The 18,814-nt window shown below is 43.5% G+C and overlaps 1 protein-coding gene across 3 annotated transcripts in view; it reads right to left on the reverse strand.

Annotated features, from left to right (window-relative positions):
- The window catches only part of PHF21B (PHD finger protein 21B), a 158,272-nt gene that overhangs the window by 56,567 nt on the left and 82,891 nt on the right, over positions 1–18,814 (reverse strand). For all 3 annotated transcript variants that reach the window (XM_072326395.1, XM_072326394.1, XM_072326393.1), the window contains one exon: positions 6,705–7,007. In XM_072326395.1, coding sequence (XP_072182496.1) covers positions 6,705–7,007 — 303 coding nt within the window. The remainder of the gene's footprint in view (positions 1–6,704; positions 7,008–18,814) is intronic.

Consider the following 18,814-nt stretch of genomic DNA (forward strand, 5'->3'; position numbering starts at 1 on the left):
AACTGAATATTAACATACCTTAAAGCTATCAAAGAGACTGAATTTGTGATATTGAGCTCTTTGAGATCCCATACAAAAAGCACTGCAATGTCTTTGTCCTAGTCATATTCACAGTGTGTCCAACACCTCTATGAAAGACTTAGAGCTGTGGTGCAGTGGTCTAAAGACAGGGTGGTGATAGATGGACCTGGACTCTTTCCTGGGTTGGTGGCCCTGCCTGTAGCAGAGGGGTTGGAAATTCATGATCCTTGATGTCCCTTCGAACCTGGGCCATTCTGCGATTCTGTGATTCTGCTATGTGCCTTCAGAAGTCACTTCGTGTCTCCATACTCTGGTTCCTCCTCAAAGTCTGCCTTGCCTGCTTACATCAAATGGTCCTTAGGAGACATGCTCTCCAACAGATGGAGACCAAGAAGGAAGTCTAAGCAAGTGGTTAACAGGCTTTTAAGACTCTACTTCAATTCTCTGCTCCATCAGGGTGTCCATGTGATCACAGGCAAGACGCTTGGGCTCAAACACAGTGAGCAGAATTGCCAATGGAATTCAGGACAGCAAGTACTTTAGAGAACTTAGCTCTCTCAGCAAAGCCGTGATGAAAAATTCCCTGTCCTTGTGGCTGTCCTTCAGAACATGACACCAAGCCTGTTGGAGTTCAAGAAGCATTTGGACAAAGCTCTCAAAGGGTTGGATCTTTGAGCGAAACTGCATGAAGCCAGGAGTTGGACTTAATAATCCTTGTAGGTCCTTTCCAATTCAGGATATTCTATGACTCTATGAACTGGAATCCCAGAGGAGGATTTTGATTCTTAGGTACTTTTGACAGGTTCTTCTAGCTCTGTCTAGTTAGCCTGTATGTCAAATTCCTCTGCGTACAGCTCACAATGGCAAAGGCAGCACCATAACTTCACTGGTGAGCTTGCCTGTTCAAAATCTTACTGACAGGCTTTTTATGCAGTTCTCTCATGTATTGTTATTTGTAATAGAATACTAATATCACACCAAGTTCCTCACATCAACTAAAAGAAACAGATAGCTAAGGGTGCTAATTTGTTCCTAACAGAAGACCAAACCCCTGTTCATATTTGAGGAGATTCACCCTCAGAAAGTTTGCTGACAACACCAAGGTCACTGGTGCAGTCGATAAGATAGAAGGAAGGGACATCATTCAAAGTGACCTAAGCAAGTTTGAGAAGTGGTCCCATGTGAAATGAATGTGGTTCAACAAGGCCAAGTGGAAGGTGTTCCACTTGGGTCAAGGCAATCCCAGAGATATTTGTACAGATTGGGAGAAGAACTCATAAAAAACAGTCCTGGCAAAAAGGACTTGAGAGTCCTGGTGAACAAAAAGATGAACATGAGCCAGAAGTGTGTGTTTGTGGCTAGGAAGGCCAGCTTAACCTGGGCTGCATTAAAAGACAGGTGGCCAGCAGGGCAAGTGGCCAGCAGCCTGTCCCTCTCCTTCTGCCATCATGAAGCCGTTTCTGGAGTACTGTGGCAAACACGGGGCCCCTAGCACAATAAAGACATGTAACTGTTGGAGTGGGTCCAGAGGAGGGCCATGAAAATGCTAAGACAGCTGGAGCACCTCTCCTAAGGAGATGGGAGGAGAGAGCTGGGCTTATTCAGTCTGGAGAAGAAAAGGCTCTGGGAAGACCTTATTGCAGACTTCTGATACTTAAAAGAAGCCTGTAATCAGGAGCTGCTCTGTGGATGGTGCAGCCTCATCTCAAGCACTGTGTGAAAGTTTGGGTGCCACAATATAAGAAGGATATAAAATTATTAGAGAGCATCCAAAGGAGGGCTGTGAAGATGAGGATGGGTCTAGAACACAAGAAGTATGAGGAGTGGTCCCTCAGTTTATTCAACCTAGAGAAATGGAGGCTGAGGGGAGGCCTCACAGCAGCCTTCTGCTTTCTCAGTAGAGGATCAGGGGAGCGCATGAGCAGCGCTGGTCTCTGCTCCCTGGTGCCATTGTCAGGACCTAAGGGAATGGCATAGAGTTGTGTCAAGGGAGGGCCAGGTTGGGGGAATTAGGAAAAGTTGGTCAGGCCCTAAAACAGGCTGCCCAGGGGTGGTCATGGCACTGAGCTGCCAGAATTCAAGAAGAATGATGCACTCTGACATAGGGTTTAAATTTGGGGTGGTCCCCTGTGGAGTCAGGAGTGGTGACCCTTGAAAGTCTCTTCCAACTTGAGATATTCCATGATTCTATGATTTCTGATTGTATGAAGCATACGAATATAGATCCAGATGGACACGGATTCCCAGATGGATACAGATTCATGTCAAGAACAGTCAAAAAGGGGCTGTGGCATGCAGCAAGAATGCGTGGGGCAGTTCTTCCCAAGGGTGCCTTGTGCAATAAGGATGTATCTAAGTCATTCTTAAAATAAGCAAAAAAGTTCAGTAGTGTGGATGTCAACACACTGATCCTATGCAGTCCTTGGGATTTTCTTGTGAGGAAGCATAAATCGGTCCTTTATTTCTTAATTTTCCATTGGGAAGATGTGGAATAATAGCACCTTAGTCACAATAATTCCATACTGGGAAAATAAATCAACTATTGGCTTATGCTCAGAAATTTTGATAACATGGATCAGAGGAGAAAGCTATATATAGCCACATAAACAATAGAGATATATAAATCTATAAATAAAGCCTCTAAGTACTACTGCAATACAAATATAAATAAGAGGCAAAAAGACTTAGTCATACATGCAGGTGGATTTCCAATTATGGAGGAAGCACTTTTACAGAAAGCAGAGTGGAGCACATTAAGTGGGATGGAGAAGAGAAAGGTAATAAATCATGGTACAAATAAATTATTCTGAAAAATGGCCATCACAGTCAAATATATGTTCTTAAACTTCTGGAATGCACTTGTTTTTTTTCTTGTAAACTGAATAAAAAGATAGCTAAGAAGTATATATGAGCTTCCTCCTACACAGATAAAAGCCACTTTTTCCTGAAAAAAAAAATAAATAATAATAAAATAAAATAAAATTGATACCTATGTAGCGTTCTAAATCTATACAAGGATACAAGGAGTACTTTGAGCTGTGTAGTTAATGAAGCAGTTGTGGAGAATAGTTTACCATCCTGCCAAGAATTTATAGCTCCATAAATCCTCGTGCTGTATTTTACTTTGAAATAACCTCCCTGTATGCACAAGCCCCAAGATGCAACAGCACATGTGCAGGTGGAAGCTTGCCAAACTTTCCTCCAGCTGACTCAAGGAATACGTGTCAGAAGGGAAGAATGGAAAGTAGCAGAAGGCAGATTTGATGCTGACAAATTTGGAGTCCTGATGGGCAGGGAATCACTGCCTCTGCAGACCACCTCTGCAGAGCAATGCCATGTACCTGCACACTGGTGCTCCATGGCCCAGCACAGATACACTCATCCAGGGCTTTCTTCTCTTCTTACTGCTCCCAAAAAGCAGCCGACAGGGCTGACAGCTGCATTCCCCCCTCTTTGCTGGTTCTCCCAAGAGCTGGCTGATCCAACTGGCATTCAAACAGCCAAAAGGCTTTCTGCTTCTCCCAAACTAGGTTCTGGGATGCCTGCTGGCCTCAGTTTTGCTATTTAGAAGAGAATGAGGAGGTAGCAGAGGGGCATTTTCTTTACCCAGTGCATTGTTCCAGTAGAGCAGATGGGACTTTGCCCTTCAGCAAAGCAATCTCACCCTGCTTTTAGAGAGGAAACGATGGCTAGGATAGGGACTAGAAAATACCGCATAAATACAATAAAAATGTAATTTGCAGAGTTATATTAAAATCTCTTTACAGTGAGAGCACTTTGTAGGTACAGGCTCGGCGCTATCCTACAACTCTTACGTACCTCTAGGGCATTCTCTACACAGAACAGCTATAGCTGTTTTGTGAAGGCAAAGCACTCCTAGTGTGTATGGAGCATATGCCAGCAAAATTCAGCTTATGCCAGCAAAATTCAGCTTTTGCCAGCATAACTTGCTCCAGCTCATCCAAATGAAGCTCCAAGCTTCGTTTCTCTGTGCTGGATAAAGAGCTGTACTCGTGACAAACCCGCACGTACGCTTTCATCAGTGTAGCTCCATCAGTCATGTCTTTATACATGGGATTGACACTGAAAGGCTGCCAAGGAAAAGTGTAGACCTAGCGTTGGCTTCTGGAGCTCGTGATTTCCGATGCTTACAGATTTCAATCATGGTTAATATCACAACATTTCCTGTTTCTAATAAAAGATGTGATAAATATCTAAACAATCCCTCAGTATCCGTTACACGCAGATTTATTTAGATACTTTTTTCAATGCAGATAAGGCTTCAATTACAGCCAACAACATTTCAAAATCACTTTAAAAATCTGCTAGGTGAACAACAGCCTCAAATGAAAGTGCTGACATGCAGCTGTTCGAAGGAAAATTCTTTAACAAACTGACGTTTCATCCTATCTGTATTTAAAAGTTATGCATTTAGATGATAGCGTTTGATGCTCCATTTTTTCCACTGAGTTTCATTTAGCCCTTCATTCTTCCTACTAGATAGCACTTGAGATGACTGTATGCACACATCCTGATCCCCCAAAATGCTTTCAAGCAGAAACCACCATTCAAAAACTTATAACATTACATTTCATGCCTTTGCCCTTTCCCTCACTTTGCAGAGGCAGAGGGACAGGCTATGCTACACCAGTAATCTAATTTACTACTATCAGCTTACCACCTTAAACTCAGTTTGCAGAAGGTTCTCATTATCCTCCATCTCACAAACTTCATAAGTTGAAGCAGAAAGAGAAATACTTTTCTGAGCCACAGCAGTGCCACAAATAAAAAAGTAAATGCTTATTAATAAATGCCAACAAGGAAATTTCCATCTGACATTGCAGCGCTTATAGCTGAGGCGTTACTGCTATTGATTTGTAACCAGAACTCAGGATACAATTGAGATACTAGCAAGAAGAAGGTACAGGTATGGTTTTTTTTTCATTGGACAAGAATAAGAAACCTTGCATAACAAATTTAATTTGGGTAGAGGACTGATAATTAACATGCAATCCAGCGCTAAGCTCCCTGACAGCTTAGGGCCAGAGGTCAGCTTGTGTTTCTATACACTTAAAATTCAATATCTCTAATTGTTTTTATCCATGCCTGCTGACTGTTCTCAAAAATATGAAGCCACAGTAGTTCTCTGCATCAGAAACGCATCTCTGCATACACTGCCTAAATAATGAGAGATACCACACCACAAAGTTAAAGTTGTTGAAAAGTTGGGAATGTGAAGACATTTCTAAAGAAAAACACTGGAGCACTTCTTCCAGCACAATGAAGGCAAACCCCAAATGCTGGATGATATTCCCGTGCTATTTCAATAATGACAAGCTTAAAATGAACCTCTTCGTGAAAAAAATGCAATACTGGGATAAACACTGCAGTAATACTGCAGCACTACCCCCACAGGGCTAAACACGGTGTACCAGGGAGGTGGATGGCAGCAGTGAGACCCATTTGCCCTGTGGAAGAGGTAAACGGGAAGCACAGCACCAAGAGCAATTCAGCAGCAAGTCAGCCAACCAGGTTAGGAAATCTTGACCAACACCCACCACGGTTCCAAGTTTGCAGCCTGCTTTTTGATCTGCACTGTGAGATGGCTACTCCACAACTCAGCCTAACTACATTGCATGGTATTTCAAGCTTCCTCCTCCCTTGTTTTCATTCCTTTCTTTCCATGGAGTGTAACAGCAATAGGAAAAGGCAGTCTTTCATAAAATGATAGATCGCTGAAATACTGAAACTTTCATCACTTATAACTTTCATGATTACTTTCCAAAAGCCTAAGAAAGATCATAGAATCACAGAATCATACAGTGGGATGGGTTGAAAAGGACCATAATGACCATTTAGTTTCAACCCCTCTGCTATGAGCGGGGTCGCCAGCCACCAGACCAGGCTGCCCAGAGCCACATCCAGCCTGGCCTTGAATGCCTCCAGGGATGGGGATCGGCTGGGAGAGCTTCAACTGTCTTTTTAATGAAGCACAAACAACACCTTCAGTACAGGAAATCACCCATCGTGGTTACAGACCAGAAATTGAAAGAGACTCCCCAGGCTGCTGAGTCAGTGTAACCGCACAGACAGCGGTGTTCTCCCAGAAGGGGGACAGCACGATGTGGTCCACAACGGCTGGGTGCACTTTCCCTCTGCTAGCTGTGTGAAGATAAGGTGTTTCCTCACTCTGCCACTGAGGAAGGATCTCCTCGGATATCCAACAGCCCCACAGGTTCCAGCCCAGCCTTATCTTATGGACAACTCAAAATATCGCTTGCCTGATGCCACACCACAATCCCTGTGTACTGATTATCAGGGACTCACGTCCTGAGCTTGTGGAGAGGCACTGGGATGCAAAAAGCACGTCACCAGTTCCTCTACGTGCAGAAAGGAGGAAAGACCTTACATCTCCAAGGCTAGCAACCACATTCTAAACTGGAAAGTTTCAGACACCCTTTTTAACTCTGTCAGCACCACCTCCCTCTCTCAGCACAGCACGCCCCCAAATACCCACTGCGGCGGTGTGCTGACCTCAGCGAGCATCCCCTTCCCACTGCGCTCCCTCCCGCCGCCCTCCCCCCTCGCACCCCGGCGCCCCCCCTGCCCGGTCCGACCCAGCCCCGCCCGCCTCCCGGCCCGTCCCACCCCGCGGCCCGCCCCGCCCGCCCGCCGCCGGTTACCTGGGCGCGGGAGCCGAGCTCGGGCTGACGGCGGGCGGCCGTGGTCTGCAGGTTGATGGGCGCGCTCTGCGGGGGCTCGCCGCCGCCGCCGCCCAGCCCGCCGTTCAGGTGCGCCGTCACCATCGCGATGGGCGCCTTGGCCGGAACGACGGAGATGGCCAGGCTCTGCGCGGGGCCGCCGCCGGGGCTCCCGCCGCCGCTGCCGGGTGCCTTCAGGAGCGCCGGGACGCCGCCAGGTTTGGCGCTGCCGCCGGCGCCGCCGCCCACCAGTACGGCCGCGGGGCAGCTCCGCACCGCCAGCTTCTGCGGGAGGGAAGCAGAGAGAGGAGCGTCGTCACCCCATGGCCCGCAGCGCTCCCGTCCGCAGCCTCGCAGCTGGGAGGCGGTGGGCGCCGGATCCCGGTACGGGGATCCGGGATGCGGCAGGGACGCTGCCGTCCTCGCACTGCCCAGCCCGTCCCTGCCCCGCTCCGGCTCTCCGCACGGGACTCGTGGTGCTGCGGCGTGTGTGAGGAACAGCAAAACGCAGCTTTGCAGACTCCTGGAGCGCCGCTTCTCAGCTACGCCTGCCTCTCTCAGCTTGAACACCGAGTGCTCGTTCTTTCACCTTGCTCTTACTTGCGAGTCATGTTTTCTTCTCTTCCAACTACTTTATTTATTTGTTTTTCTTCCTTTCAGGTGTTTCAAGCTACCTCTTCTGCAGAGCATCCATTCTAACTCTCAGTCTCGCTGTTTCTCTTCACAGCTCACACAGAGATCACAGAGGAGCAGCTGCCCTCACCTGTAGAACCCAGGTATGGAACTTAAGAGCAGTGCCGAAGTACAGCCGTTTGGAGGGGCCACACTTTGTGTGTCCGTGTTTGTGTCAAATTCTCAGTTCCGAAAAGCAGAAGCTCTATGGAGCTGTTTTGGAGTGATCTCAAGCTGTGCTTAGGAATGCTGTTTTAGGTAGGCTGGGTGCAGATGTAGACTGTTCCCAGCCTCATCTGATAACTTGGAAGTACTAAGCATCTCATCTCTTCTAGAGTTGGAAGTAAAGGTAATCCCATGAAGACCTCTGTCCATGTTTGACTTTATGCATTTGACAATGCTGTGGGCTAGAGGCTGCATCTCATGTGTGTGCAGCCTTTCAGGAGGGCTCCCCACATTTCTAGGACTGCTGCTGTACCAGTAATGCCAGTCAGAGTTTTGTCTGTAGCCTGTTTTAAATACACGGTGTATACTAACAGATAGCAAATCACAAAAACGCTCTGTTCCTTTCAGAATCCCAACTGAAAATGACACTTCTGGGAATAATGCAGAAGCCCTGTAGTTCCAAACTGACTTTTACAGAAACCCCTGCCTCCTTATCTTTAAGCTTTAAAAGCCCAATGGTCTAATATGCTTGCTTGGGGACTGTCAGTATGTTTACATGAAATCACATTGTTACAGATACCTGCTTCATATTTTAATGTAAAGAAACATCGATCTTCCTTTTAATATATCAGCATTATTCTACTGATTGTGGCGGCTTTATATAAATCATTTTAAATTTTGCTTACTTTTGTTTTCGTGTTTGTTTCCTCTACTATCGCACTGGTATGTGGGAAATGTTGCTTATGACAACTCGTAACACTCTGTATCAGTTCCATGTGAGTAGTGTGTCGTTACAGGTGTGCAGCACTGCTGTGTGAAGGAGAGCTGAGCGCTGCCTCATCCCACCTACTGAGAACTTCCCTGCACAGCGCCTCGCGAATCTGCGGTGCAACGCAAAGCTCTCAGGTTAATATTTCAGTGCTGTGCTTATGTTTTTGTTGTGATTTATGTCATGTGCACGCCGCTAAAAGCTCACAGATGGAAGAAAAACTACTGTCCTTGGTTCCAATGGTGTAAACACATTATCTGGAAGGCAACAGAGTTAGCCTAGGAGTGCAATCCCAGCTCTGCTGCATACCATCAGAATTTTGCTGCTGACAGCAGTAGCCCTAGGATTTCTTCCTCTGTGAGTAGTGAAACAACTCACTATGGTTGAGAAGTTCCTCTATTACTAAAGTGTATTTTCATGTTTGTCCCCAGAAAGGTGAACTTAATGAATGAAAAACTTTGGACAAATACTTGGTCTTCCCACATTGAATTCATATTTTCAGTAAGACTTTTACTGCATAATATCCTAAAGGCATCAATGAAACATTACTTTTTCTTTTGTTTTTTCAGAAGCAGAAAACATCCAAGGAAACAAAACTGATCCCAAACGATACACAATTTGTTGCTAGCTCAGTGGAAAAGGCAAGTCAGTAAGTAGGGGGTAGGTTATCGCTTTCCTGACAGAATGTAATAGCGAAGCATCACAAGAAGTACAAAAGCAAGAATTTTGAAAGGAAAAAAGAGGAATAATTCACTACTCAAACTACCATCCATCTTTTTTCTGCTGTTCTTCCAACATGCATTAACTGTGAATGACTTTTGCACATCTTTGCATGTGATGCGCCAACGTTTTACCAGTAAACTGACAGAAGTGTCTATTTGTGCACAACAGCAACCGAGAAAGTGGAAAAGAAGGGATACTGCTTGTTTCAAGGTCTAGTTTGAGATGCGTATTAAATGCTTGTAATGATGACCGTTCCAAAACTAAATAGGTTTTGGAGCATTTTGAAGAAAATACAGAAAATACTGAAAGAGTTCTGTCCCTGCGATGGGCTTGAAATCAATTGGTGCCAGCCACCTCCGCAGGGAACCGTGTGATGCTGATCTTATTTAAATGACTGCACATTTTAGAGACTGTCTATGAAAGCATGGGCAATAGATCGGGCGTTCCAAGTTTGTTTCCAGAAGAGTTACAGAAAGATCATCCATTTGAAGAAATGCGGCTACGAAACCACTTTCGTGCCTCATTTAAAACATTTCTGAAAACGTACCTTCCAAAAGTTCAGAAAAGCCCCTTTTAATCAGATTGGGCAAGTGGGAAAAGAGATCTTACTCTGATTTTCTTTACAATGACCATTTTTATTCCTCAGTCCCATTAAGGCATTGATAAAGACGCATTGGCCAACACAAAGGTTAGGATATGAGAAGAAATCCTCCACACAACCCGCTTTCCCAATCTGCACTCTATTTCTGCCAGATTAACGAAAAGAATAGTCTTGTGTTTTAACACGAGGCAAAACCTGCAATTTGAGAATCAGTTGGTAGAACATATTCGCTGACTCTTAAGGAATAGTGGATAATAAGAAACAAAGCACTCTTTGGACACTGCAGCAGTGAATGTACTGATATAATGGAAGAGCCAGAAAGCAGGGGGGGGTGGGGGGGCAGAAAAAAGAAAAACTGATTGGCTGTACATGCTGGAAATCAGGCTGCTGCTTCCCACCCACAGCACCCCAGCCCTCACAATACACCAATTTTGAAGCCGCGCCTTTTCAATAGCAGCACAACTTTCATTTTCACTGCAGGATGCCACAGGCAAAACAGAGTTTGTAATATGTATGCTGGTCACATGCAAACCCACCCCAATGTGTGAGAAGGCTGCTTCTTGTTTATGACTTTCCATCTTAGACGTGGAATGGTCTCAATTATTCGAAGCAGCGCTATTTTTTTTCCATATGTAGCAACATAGCCCTGGCCCTCCTTTCCCACACAGGCGTGTGCATGAGAAGTAAGAATCTGCTCATGTGCCTCAAAGGGAAATGCCCTGCTTTAGGTTGCTTCTCCCCATAGCAGGGATTTTAACCCAGGCACGTGCCTCCCAACAGCCCCTCATGTTTTCATAGCAGAATATGAGATGCTCAGAAAGGTCCTAAAACACACTGTCTATCATGTTTACACTTTAATGCCCACGCTGGAGATAGAGACTTTGGTCCATTAATTTCTCTAGAATGATGCTCTCCTTACAAAGTGGTTTTGCTGTGAAAAACTGCAATTGTTTTCAAAGCAATATCCTTCTTAGTCCTTCTTAGCCTTGTGGCTGAGAGAAAACCCTCAGCACAACCCTGAGAGTTTACTCTGCTTGCGAAAGAGCAGCACTCTACCTCCAAACTGAAATGATGGCTTCTCAATTAGTAATTTAGCACTGGTCACTAATATAAAGCCCTACATGCCAAAAGGCTGAGCAGACTCTTCTGGCCACATAGGCCATGACCTTTGTTAATTTACTCCTTTGTCACATCAACAGTCACTTGAACAATGGGATATTTAATATCCCAGTAGTGACAACACAGAAAGGCTCTATGGCCACCAGCCATAGCACTTTGGTATCGTGTCTTAGGGTTTTGGTTCAGTCCCATGGATTACTATACACATCCAAGCTACTACTTACTGGTGCTGTCTGATCTGAGGATTTACCAACTACCCAACCTTAAACACCAAGGCAGAAAGATATGGAACTGAGCACACAGCTGGACATATATATCAGTACTGAAAGATCCTAGTGTGTGTTATGGAAGAGAAGGGCCTCGTGGGATCCGCTTTATCCCAAGGCTCTCCTCAGAAATGCTCGCTTTTGCATCCAGCCCTGAACAAGCAGCTGTTTGTCCCAAGGAGAGGACATTAAGGAGTGTTTCTCTGAAACCAAGGATGGAGACACTTGCAAAAGTTTTAGGCACCATTCCTGAAATGCAGTTTTCCTATGCAAACATGCAGGTGTTGCAACTGGGGGTGGGTAAGGAGTAAGAAGAAGAGAAGGAGTAGGTGGAAGAGGAGGGGAAAGTGGAGAAGGAGGATTGGGAGAAATAGAAGGAGGAGATGGTGGAGTATTTCCTGCTGCCAGTTCTACAACCCATCAGGAACCAACTCTGGGTTTAGTCAGACTGAGCCTAACACACAGGCAGGGAGGTTTGCATTTGTGAACTTAAATCACCACATTATTATTATTTTTTTTTTTTTTAAGGCTATTTTATCTGTTTATTCTCCTTTTTCTTTCTTTCATTTTTTTTTCCTATTATTACTACTATTATTATTATTATTTGGCAACTTAGTGCCTGCCTGTCATTAGAAGTAAGAACGTGTTCATTTTTCTCTATCTGATCACAGTTAATTAGCCATTGCTGCAGCAGGCTCAAGGATTTAAATTCAAAGTGAAACTCATTCTAATCAAAACTGCAGCAAACTGGGGGTTTTGTTTGACTTTTGTTTGAAAGTCAGTTATTGTACCGCTGATGCACATCCCATGTTACCAGCTGAGTGCTTTCAGCATCCCTCTATCAGTGTGAAATATTTAATCGGCACAAGGATCCAATCAGCGCAGCAGAGGGGAATCTAGTGTGTGCATTAATTTACTTTCAGTTGAAAAGCAGTAAAGCAGGTCAGAAACATCTAACCTTCCCCCTTCCCCCTCCCAAACAAATACACAGCACATCAGAAGAGTTTGGGCGGCAGGGAGGCGATGAAAGCCCCCCCGATGGATCCAGACAGGAGCCAGACAATAAATCCCTCCCTGCTGCCAAAGAACCACGAATGCTGCCGGGAAGGGAGGAACAGCTCCCCTCCCCAGCATACCACCCAAAATCCTCTCGCAAATTAATTACGTGGGGTAATTGTTTGGTTTTTAATCTTTGACTCTTTTTAAGCTAAAAAGATGGCTGAATGATCACCTCTTCTGAGTATGACATTAATTGGAAAGAAAGCAAATGCCAGGAAATAATGAATCGGTCTTTCTATTAAAGTGCAATGGCTCTGGATTCTCTGTCTATGCACACTCTTCAGGAAGGGCTTCCATTAATACTATTAGTATTAAAAAAAACTGTTTTGAGAAGCCTCACCAAGCTCTTTTACCCATCAGTAATGTTACACACTGCAGAAGCACACCGCAGCGCGCAAGAGCTAAACTTTTCCCACTACCAATCTCCCCTTGCATCTTCTGCTTATTCTCTGAAGACAATCGAGTTCCTTATCCCGTGAAGAAACGCAAACCCAGGCAACAGCTGAGCTGCACAAAGCCCAGCCCTCGGGTGGCTGCCTTCCAGGGCAGGGCAGGAATGGAGAATTAGCGGATTTATGCAAAGGGAGAATTTTCAAGAATGGCAAAACCCTAATAATGGTAACGGTGGGCTTATAAAAGCACATACTCACTCAAGTGCAATTATCCTTTAATTTCTGAAGCCATTAAACAGCTTGCTGACTGAAAAAAACAACGCGTATTGCTAACTGGCAATCCACTCGTCAGAGCTCTGAATTATCCGCTTAGTGACTTGTAAACAGCACTTTTTAACTAACAAGGGGTAGGGGGGAGAGAGGCCGATATTTAATGAGAAAAGTCAGATTTGTGCCATGGAACATTCTGGAAGTGTTTCTGCATCTCGAAGAAGTGGAGGAGGGGGAACGGGATTTTTTTTTTTTTTTTTTTTTTAATAACCTCACAAATAATCCCTCCTCCTTTCTCTCTCTCAAACCATGTCAATGATCAAGGAAATGAGAACAAGGCGCTTGATTCACAGCTGACTCTCTCTTCTTGTTACATCAGATCAAGAAGGAGCAGTCTATCGGGGAGGGGGGAGTGATTTCTGCAGGGGAAACAAATCTACAAGCTGGCATTTTGTCTCCTACTCCTATTAATTAGCCCGCTTTTCTGTCAGAAAAAAAACAGCTTTTAAAACTTGCATTGGTGTTACCTATACATGCATGTATGCTGTCTTACTTATGCATATATAGAAGATTTAATATTTTGAATGTGGGATCAACCTCTCCTGAAAAAAAATCTTCAAGAAAATAGTGGCTCGTTTCAGATTTTATTTGATGGATAAACACGTATTCTTTGCCTTACTCCCCGGAACAACTGTACCGTACACCACTAATAGTGAGATGAGATGCAGCCCCATTAATGACGGGGATGGGTTCATTGTGCTTAGGATCGGGACTGCAGCGGCGAGACTGCAGCTCAGCCTGCGGATCTAAGGAACGCTTCTTTTGAACCCAAACTTACAACAAAGGAGAACTCGGGCTTGATCTCACTTCGAATAAAGCAGAAAGCATGCAGGCATCCTCCTGGCAGGTCACAGGGGGATTTAAATGGCTCCCCGCTGTGTAACATGGGTTCTCCCTTAGCCCCAATGCTGGAATCCTGCTTGCCATTAGCAGCTCAAAATTTACATCCTTTTGCTGTTGCCAGCTCAAGTTTCCCATGATTTGCCATGTCCCGTGTTTTCATAAGGACCACATTCATCCAGAGTATTTAATGTTAAAAAAAAACAAAAACAAGCAAAAAAAACCAAACAAACAAACAAACAAAAAAAAACAACGCAAAAGCATAACAGAAAAAGAAAAAAACACAATAACCAGTCTTGCCAAACAAACATGCTTGTGGAAGAAACAAACCCAGAGTGCACACCATATAAACACTAATGTGCTCCTAATGTAAGTTTTGTAAAAACAAAGGCAGCGTGATTAAAGGCCAGGAGCATGCAGCTTAGCATATGGAGCCACAGTAAGTGCCCCAGAACAAGTTGAATGTTTCCATTGTGTGAAAGACTCATTCATTACAGCTACAAGATGCAGTGCAGACATTTGCATTTTTAGAGGGGCATCTTGTCACTTTTAGATAAATCACGGGATCCAGGCCTTTTTCAATGGCTACATTTCTTGGTATCCTATCTCCCTTTGTTTCCGTACTCTCCAATAGTTTTCGTCTCTATGAATGTCATTAAAGTTTGCATCCTAGTATGTCTGCAGACCAAGATGTGATACTGGGGACTCTAGTTTTAGCTTAAACATGCGCTACATCTTATGATCAAGCAAGGCAGAAAGAAATGCAACTACATGTAATCAGAAAAATAATAAATTTGAGTAATTTATTACATCCAGTTTCAGAGCCATTTCTCCTCCTGATCTACATTCCCTCCCCCATCCTCCTCCCCCCATCCTTCCCACTCCAGACCTGATCACCATTTCTTTGATTCCTCCCTCCTTCAGACCCTCTTAAAATCAAATTTGGAAATGCACATCTCTTGGTGTGGCAGAAAGAACTGGCAAAACAATAAACTAAGCCAAATCCTTTTTTTTTCCCCCTCTTTTTCCCAGATAACACAGAATCCTCTTCAAATGAGCAAATGTAACTGTGAACAGATACAGACTTCCCATGGGATTAAACCATCAGTTCCTCAGTATACATATAAAGAAGAAAGAAGTTAAATGGTTGCACTTCCCCCAGGGGAAAGCAGCCCGTCAGTTATGAAGTATTCCCATCAGTAATTCTGGATAAGTTGCAAGGAAAAGAATATTAAAAAAAAAAAAAAAAAAAAAAAAAAAAAAAAAAAAAAAAAGAATAAAACAAAAATCCCTGCCTTCTCTCTAGAACTCATATAGACATTTCCCCAGGACTTGCACATATGTACATTTCATACTGACAACTCAAGCTTTTAGCACCGCTGTATTACTCAGGAGTGATTACTGTCTTCCAGTAATTTGCATGTTCCTCTCAAAACTGCTTGGAGCAACCTTTCAATTTTCCAACACTCCAAAGTACAGCTTCAGTGAAAGAAGAGCATGTGCACAAGGTGAGCCCAAACTGATGAGCCCGTGTTTGGATACCTCAATGCAAAGCCAAGCACACAGGCCTGCTGTCTGGCAAGTGGTGGCAAGAAGAGTATGTTGATATGTGACTAACACCAACCTCTAGATTTTGGTGCAAAGCCTAGGAGAAAGCATTTAGTTGGGGAAACTGGGGAGGAAGGTAGTGTTATGAAGAGGTTTTATGGAAAGCACAGGAGGTTAATTCACAGAACTGTTGTTCCCACCTTGCAAACGAAGAATCCATAAGACTTGGCAACACACTAAGTCATTTCTCTCTAGTCTTCTGCACATCAGACAAAAACTAAATGAACGCCTCTTCCTAGATTACTTACAAACTTTGCCTCAGTTTCCCAAATTGATAACATGTATTCCTCACAAAGATACTGTGAAAATTCACAGACTAGAATCTATTAAATGTTGCTTGTTTGCTATTACAGACCAATTAAGTCATATGATGTAATTATAATCCAATTAGATTAACCAAAGGAAGTTCAGCATTCCTAATGACCTTCCAAGGAATGCCTGTGAAGACAAAGACAAGACTTCACAGCTCCAATATGTCCATCTGTGCAGGTCTGGCCTCATGTTAAACTAAGTGGAATGCATGACATTCATTCCATGTCTTTTTCTTCCCATATGGTGCATAAAAAGAAATCCAGAAAGGCAGCAAAGCCCAGAACCATAGACAAGAGTGCGATTGATAAGTACACCTCCAAGGAGAGGTGTTACAAGTGTGAGGAGGGAATGTGCTTTGGGAAGATGGAACAAGTGGGAGAGGAGAAAAACAAGGCAAAATTTCTCATAGTTGAGCTCTTGCAGAGCTCTGTCAATGGTCAGAAAACAGTTGGAGTGGCAAGTCTGAGAGATCTTTCTCCCGCATTGGTAAGATAAAAACACTTAAAATAAATTGTCAAGATGAGAAATTATGAGAGAAAATGATGAGGGATCATAAAGGTGCTTCACAGGTGTAAACTGGAAGATTGCCAATGGACTTTCATTGCCAATGGACTTTCATTGCCAAGGCCTTCTACTTTCTGACTCAGCTCAGTATAAAAGGATGACAGTCTCAATGCCTTTCTCTGTCTTTTCTCATGATCTATGAGCACTCTAACATCATTCATAGAAACCCCTTTGCTCCAACAAATCCCCTCAGAGGCAGCAGCTCAGAGTATACCCTGGAAGGAAGCCGCAAGAGTCAAAATGGAAGCAAGACAGACACACTGACACAACTTGCCAGGTCAAATCTGGAAACTGGAAATTGATGTCATAAACTCAAAACTTCAGTCATCAAGACAACACCCTCACTCTACCCTTCATCTTTGTTTGGACTGCACCACTCCATTTGTGGCAAAAATAACCAAGCTGCCCTGCCCCATTCACCTGTTTACCCAGCCTTACAGATGAATGAAGAGGCATGGGGATGCTGTGCATTTTGAGGCAGCAGTGAGTTTTGTTTTTTTCCTATTTTCCGAGACGTGGGTGTTAAAATAGGCAGTCTGTTAGACAACAGGTTATCAAAACCAGAAGGTAATTTTCAAAGCCATCTGAATGGAGATCACCTGACTGAATATTAACAGAAGTGGAGGATACTGGAAATTAGAAACTCCAAGCCCTCGGTCATCTGTCATGTGCTCAGACCACTGTGCAACGCTCTACTTTTTTAATAGGGAAAGTACCATGACCTAGTTCCTCTAGGGACATGGGTGGTTTAAACAGATTAAAAAATAAATAAATTAACTTCCCCTCCCTAATCCCACCAGTCTGATAAAAAAAAACAAAAGCAAAAAACAACTGCGGTATGAGTTTATATATCTGAAAAATCAAAAGCAAACTTTTCCAGTTTGAGAATCATAAATAGTATCTCTTGAGTAGATATGGGCAATTGATTAGTCATAATAGGAGGGGGATGCAGCATGTAATATTTTTCTTTTAATGAGACTTCAGAGAATGCATGAAAAGAAGTATTTAGAATGACTGAATTGTACAAATATATTATCAGATGTTGAAAATATTGGGTAAGTTTAAGAAACAAGGGAATTATATGCTTTCACTCTAACTTAATGGAAATGCAAATGATAATGTTTGAAGAGAAAGAAAGGTACGCGGCTGCAGTGTTGAGAAAGAATATTAAAAAGAGACAAAGAGGCTGCTAATGAAGAACCGCATAGATCCTATGATGAAACTAAGACCCTTCGCAACCATTATTCCAGAGGCCAAAGAGATAGTAACGAGCAATAAAGAATGCAAATCATGCCAATGGCAGTAAATAAAATGGAACTTTTAGAAGAGAAAACAAGAAAGAGCAGGCCAGGCCCACTTCAAAACAATAGGACACAAACACAATGGGTAAGGAGAAAGCAAGGACACACTACACAGTAACTCTGCATTTGCCTTCACAAATAAAGAAAGATGATTATACAACAGATAGATAAAATGAAGATTATCTGGAAAATGTCAACGTTAGTCTGCAGTTGAGAGTGTCTGGACTAGTTCCTAAACTGCTCCCACAAACAGAGATGTGAGAAAGAAAGACATTTTGTATGTTGATTTTAGTGCCATGGCAGTGGAAAGCACTTAAATATTTCAATTGCAAGGGCTATATAGGGAACTACACAGTGACACAGATCTGTGCGTGTACTTGGAATTCAAGGGCACAAAAAGCAAGAAAAGAATACAAGAAGCTTTGCAAACTTTTTCACAACTTTGCTACATTTGAGGATAAGAATAAACAACATCCTTCTGGCCTTATTTCCCATTGTGTGCTACAGAGCACAAAACATCAGAGCAACTTATTACAAACTCTGCCTCAATCAGCCACTCGGATCGTCTGCCTGGAACATTTATCATGGCTGATAGCTTTTCTTCTGATAAAAGCCATTGTGCAAAGAAGCCAAACACACACAAAAAAACTCACAAGCTGGTCAGTAACAAACTGCTCTCCAGTTCTGCAGTGCACCCTCTTTTTTTTTTTTCTTCTTTTTTTTCTTTTCATTTCCATTTGAGCTCTCCTTTTCTTCTGAAAGAGTGGAGCGCTTTACATCTCCTCAGAGCAGACAGCAAGGGTTAGGACACTCCATAGAGTTCTATGTAGGTTTATGCAGCAGCCCCTAGAGAGCTGAGTTCAAATACAGGTCAAGCCCTAAGTGGGAAAGAAAAAGGAAGGCCTTGTTCCAGTTCCCAAGCCCCAAAATCATCTCGGGTGTAACCCTCCCTCCTGGGATCAGATTAGCCTGCAGTTGTGTGAATTGAAAAGATGTGATATAGAAAAGGAATGGAGCATATAAGGGACAAAATGAAGCTTTGCTCATTGCAGTGGATTCCAGCTGAGCAGGAAGTAAGAATGCTAATGACACTGCACATAGAAGAAATAGCTCTCTGCTCAGTTCTCCATCAATACAATGGTTGCAAAGCCCCACATCACACTACTCCTGCTCTCACCCATTTTAACTCCTTTATTTTCTGAACAACTTTAAACTGTGGAAAAGTAAAATAAAGCCCAATAATGACTGCCTTCTTCAGGAGCTAAGAGGAACAGTCTGTGTTTAACCAATATAAAGTGGCAGTGATTTCAAAGTAAGCCATCTCCTAGCTTCTTCATCTTCTTCCTGTGTATCTGCACTAACGCTCAAGTA

The sequence above is a fragment of the Excalfactoria chinensis genome, chromosome 1 (genome assembly GCF_039878825.1).
Source record: "Excalfactoria chinensis isolate bCotChi1 chromosome 1, bCotChi1.hap2, whole genome shotgun sequence".
Lineage (NCBI taxonomy): Eukaryota > Metazoa > Chordata > Aves > Galliformes > Phasianidae > Excalfactoria > Excalfactoria chinensis.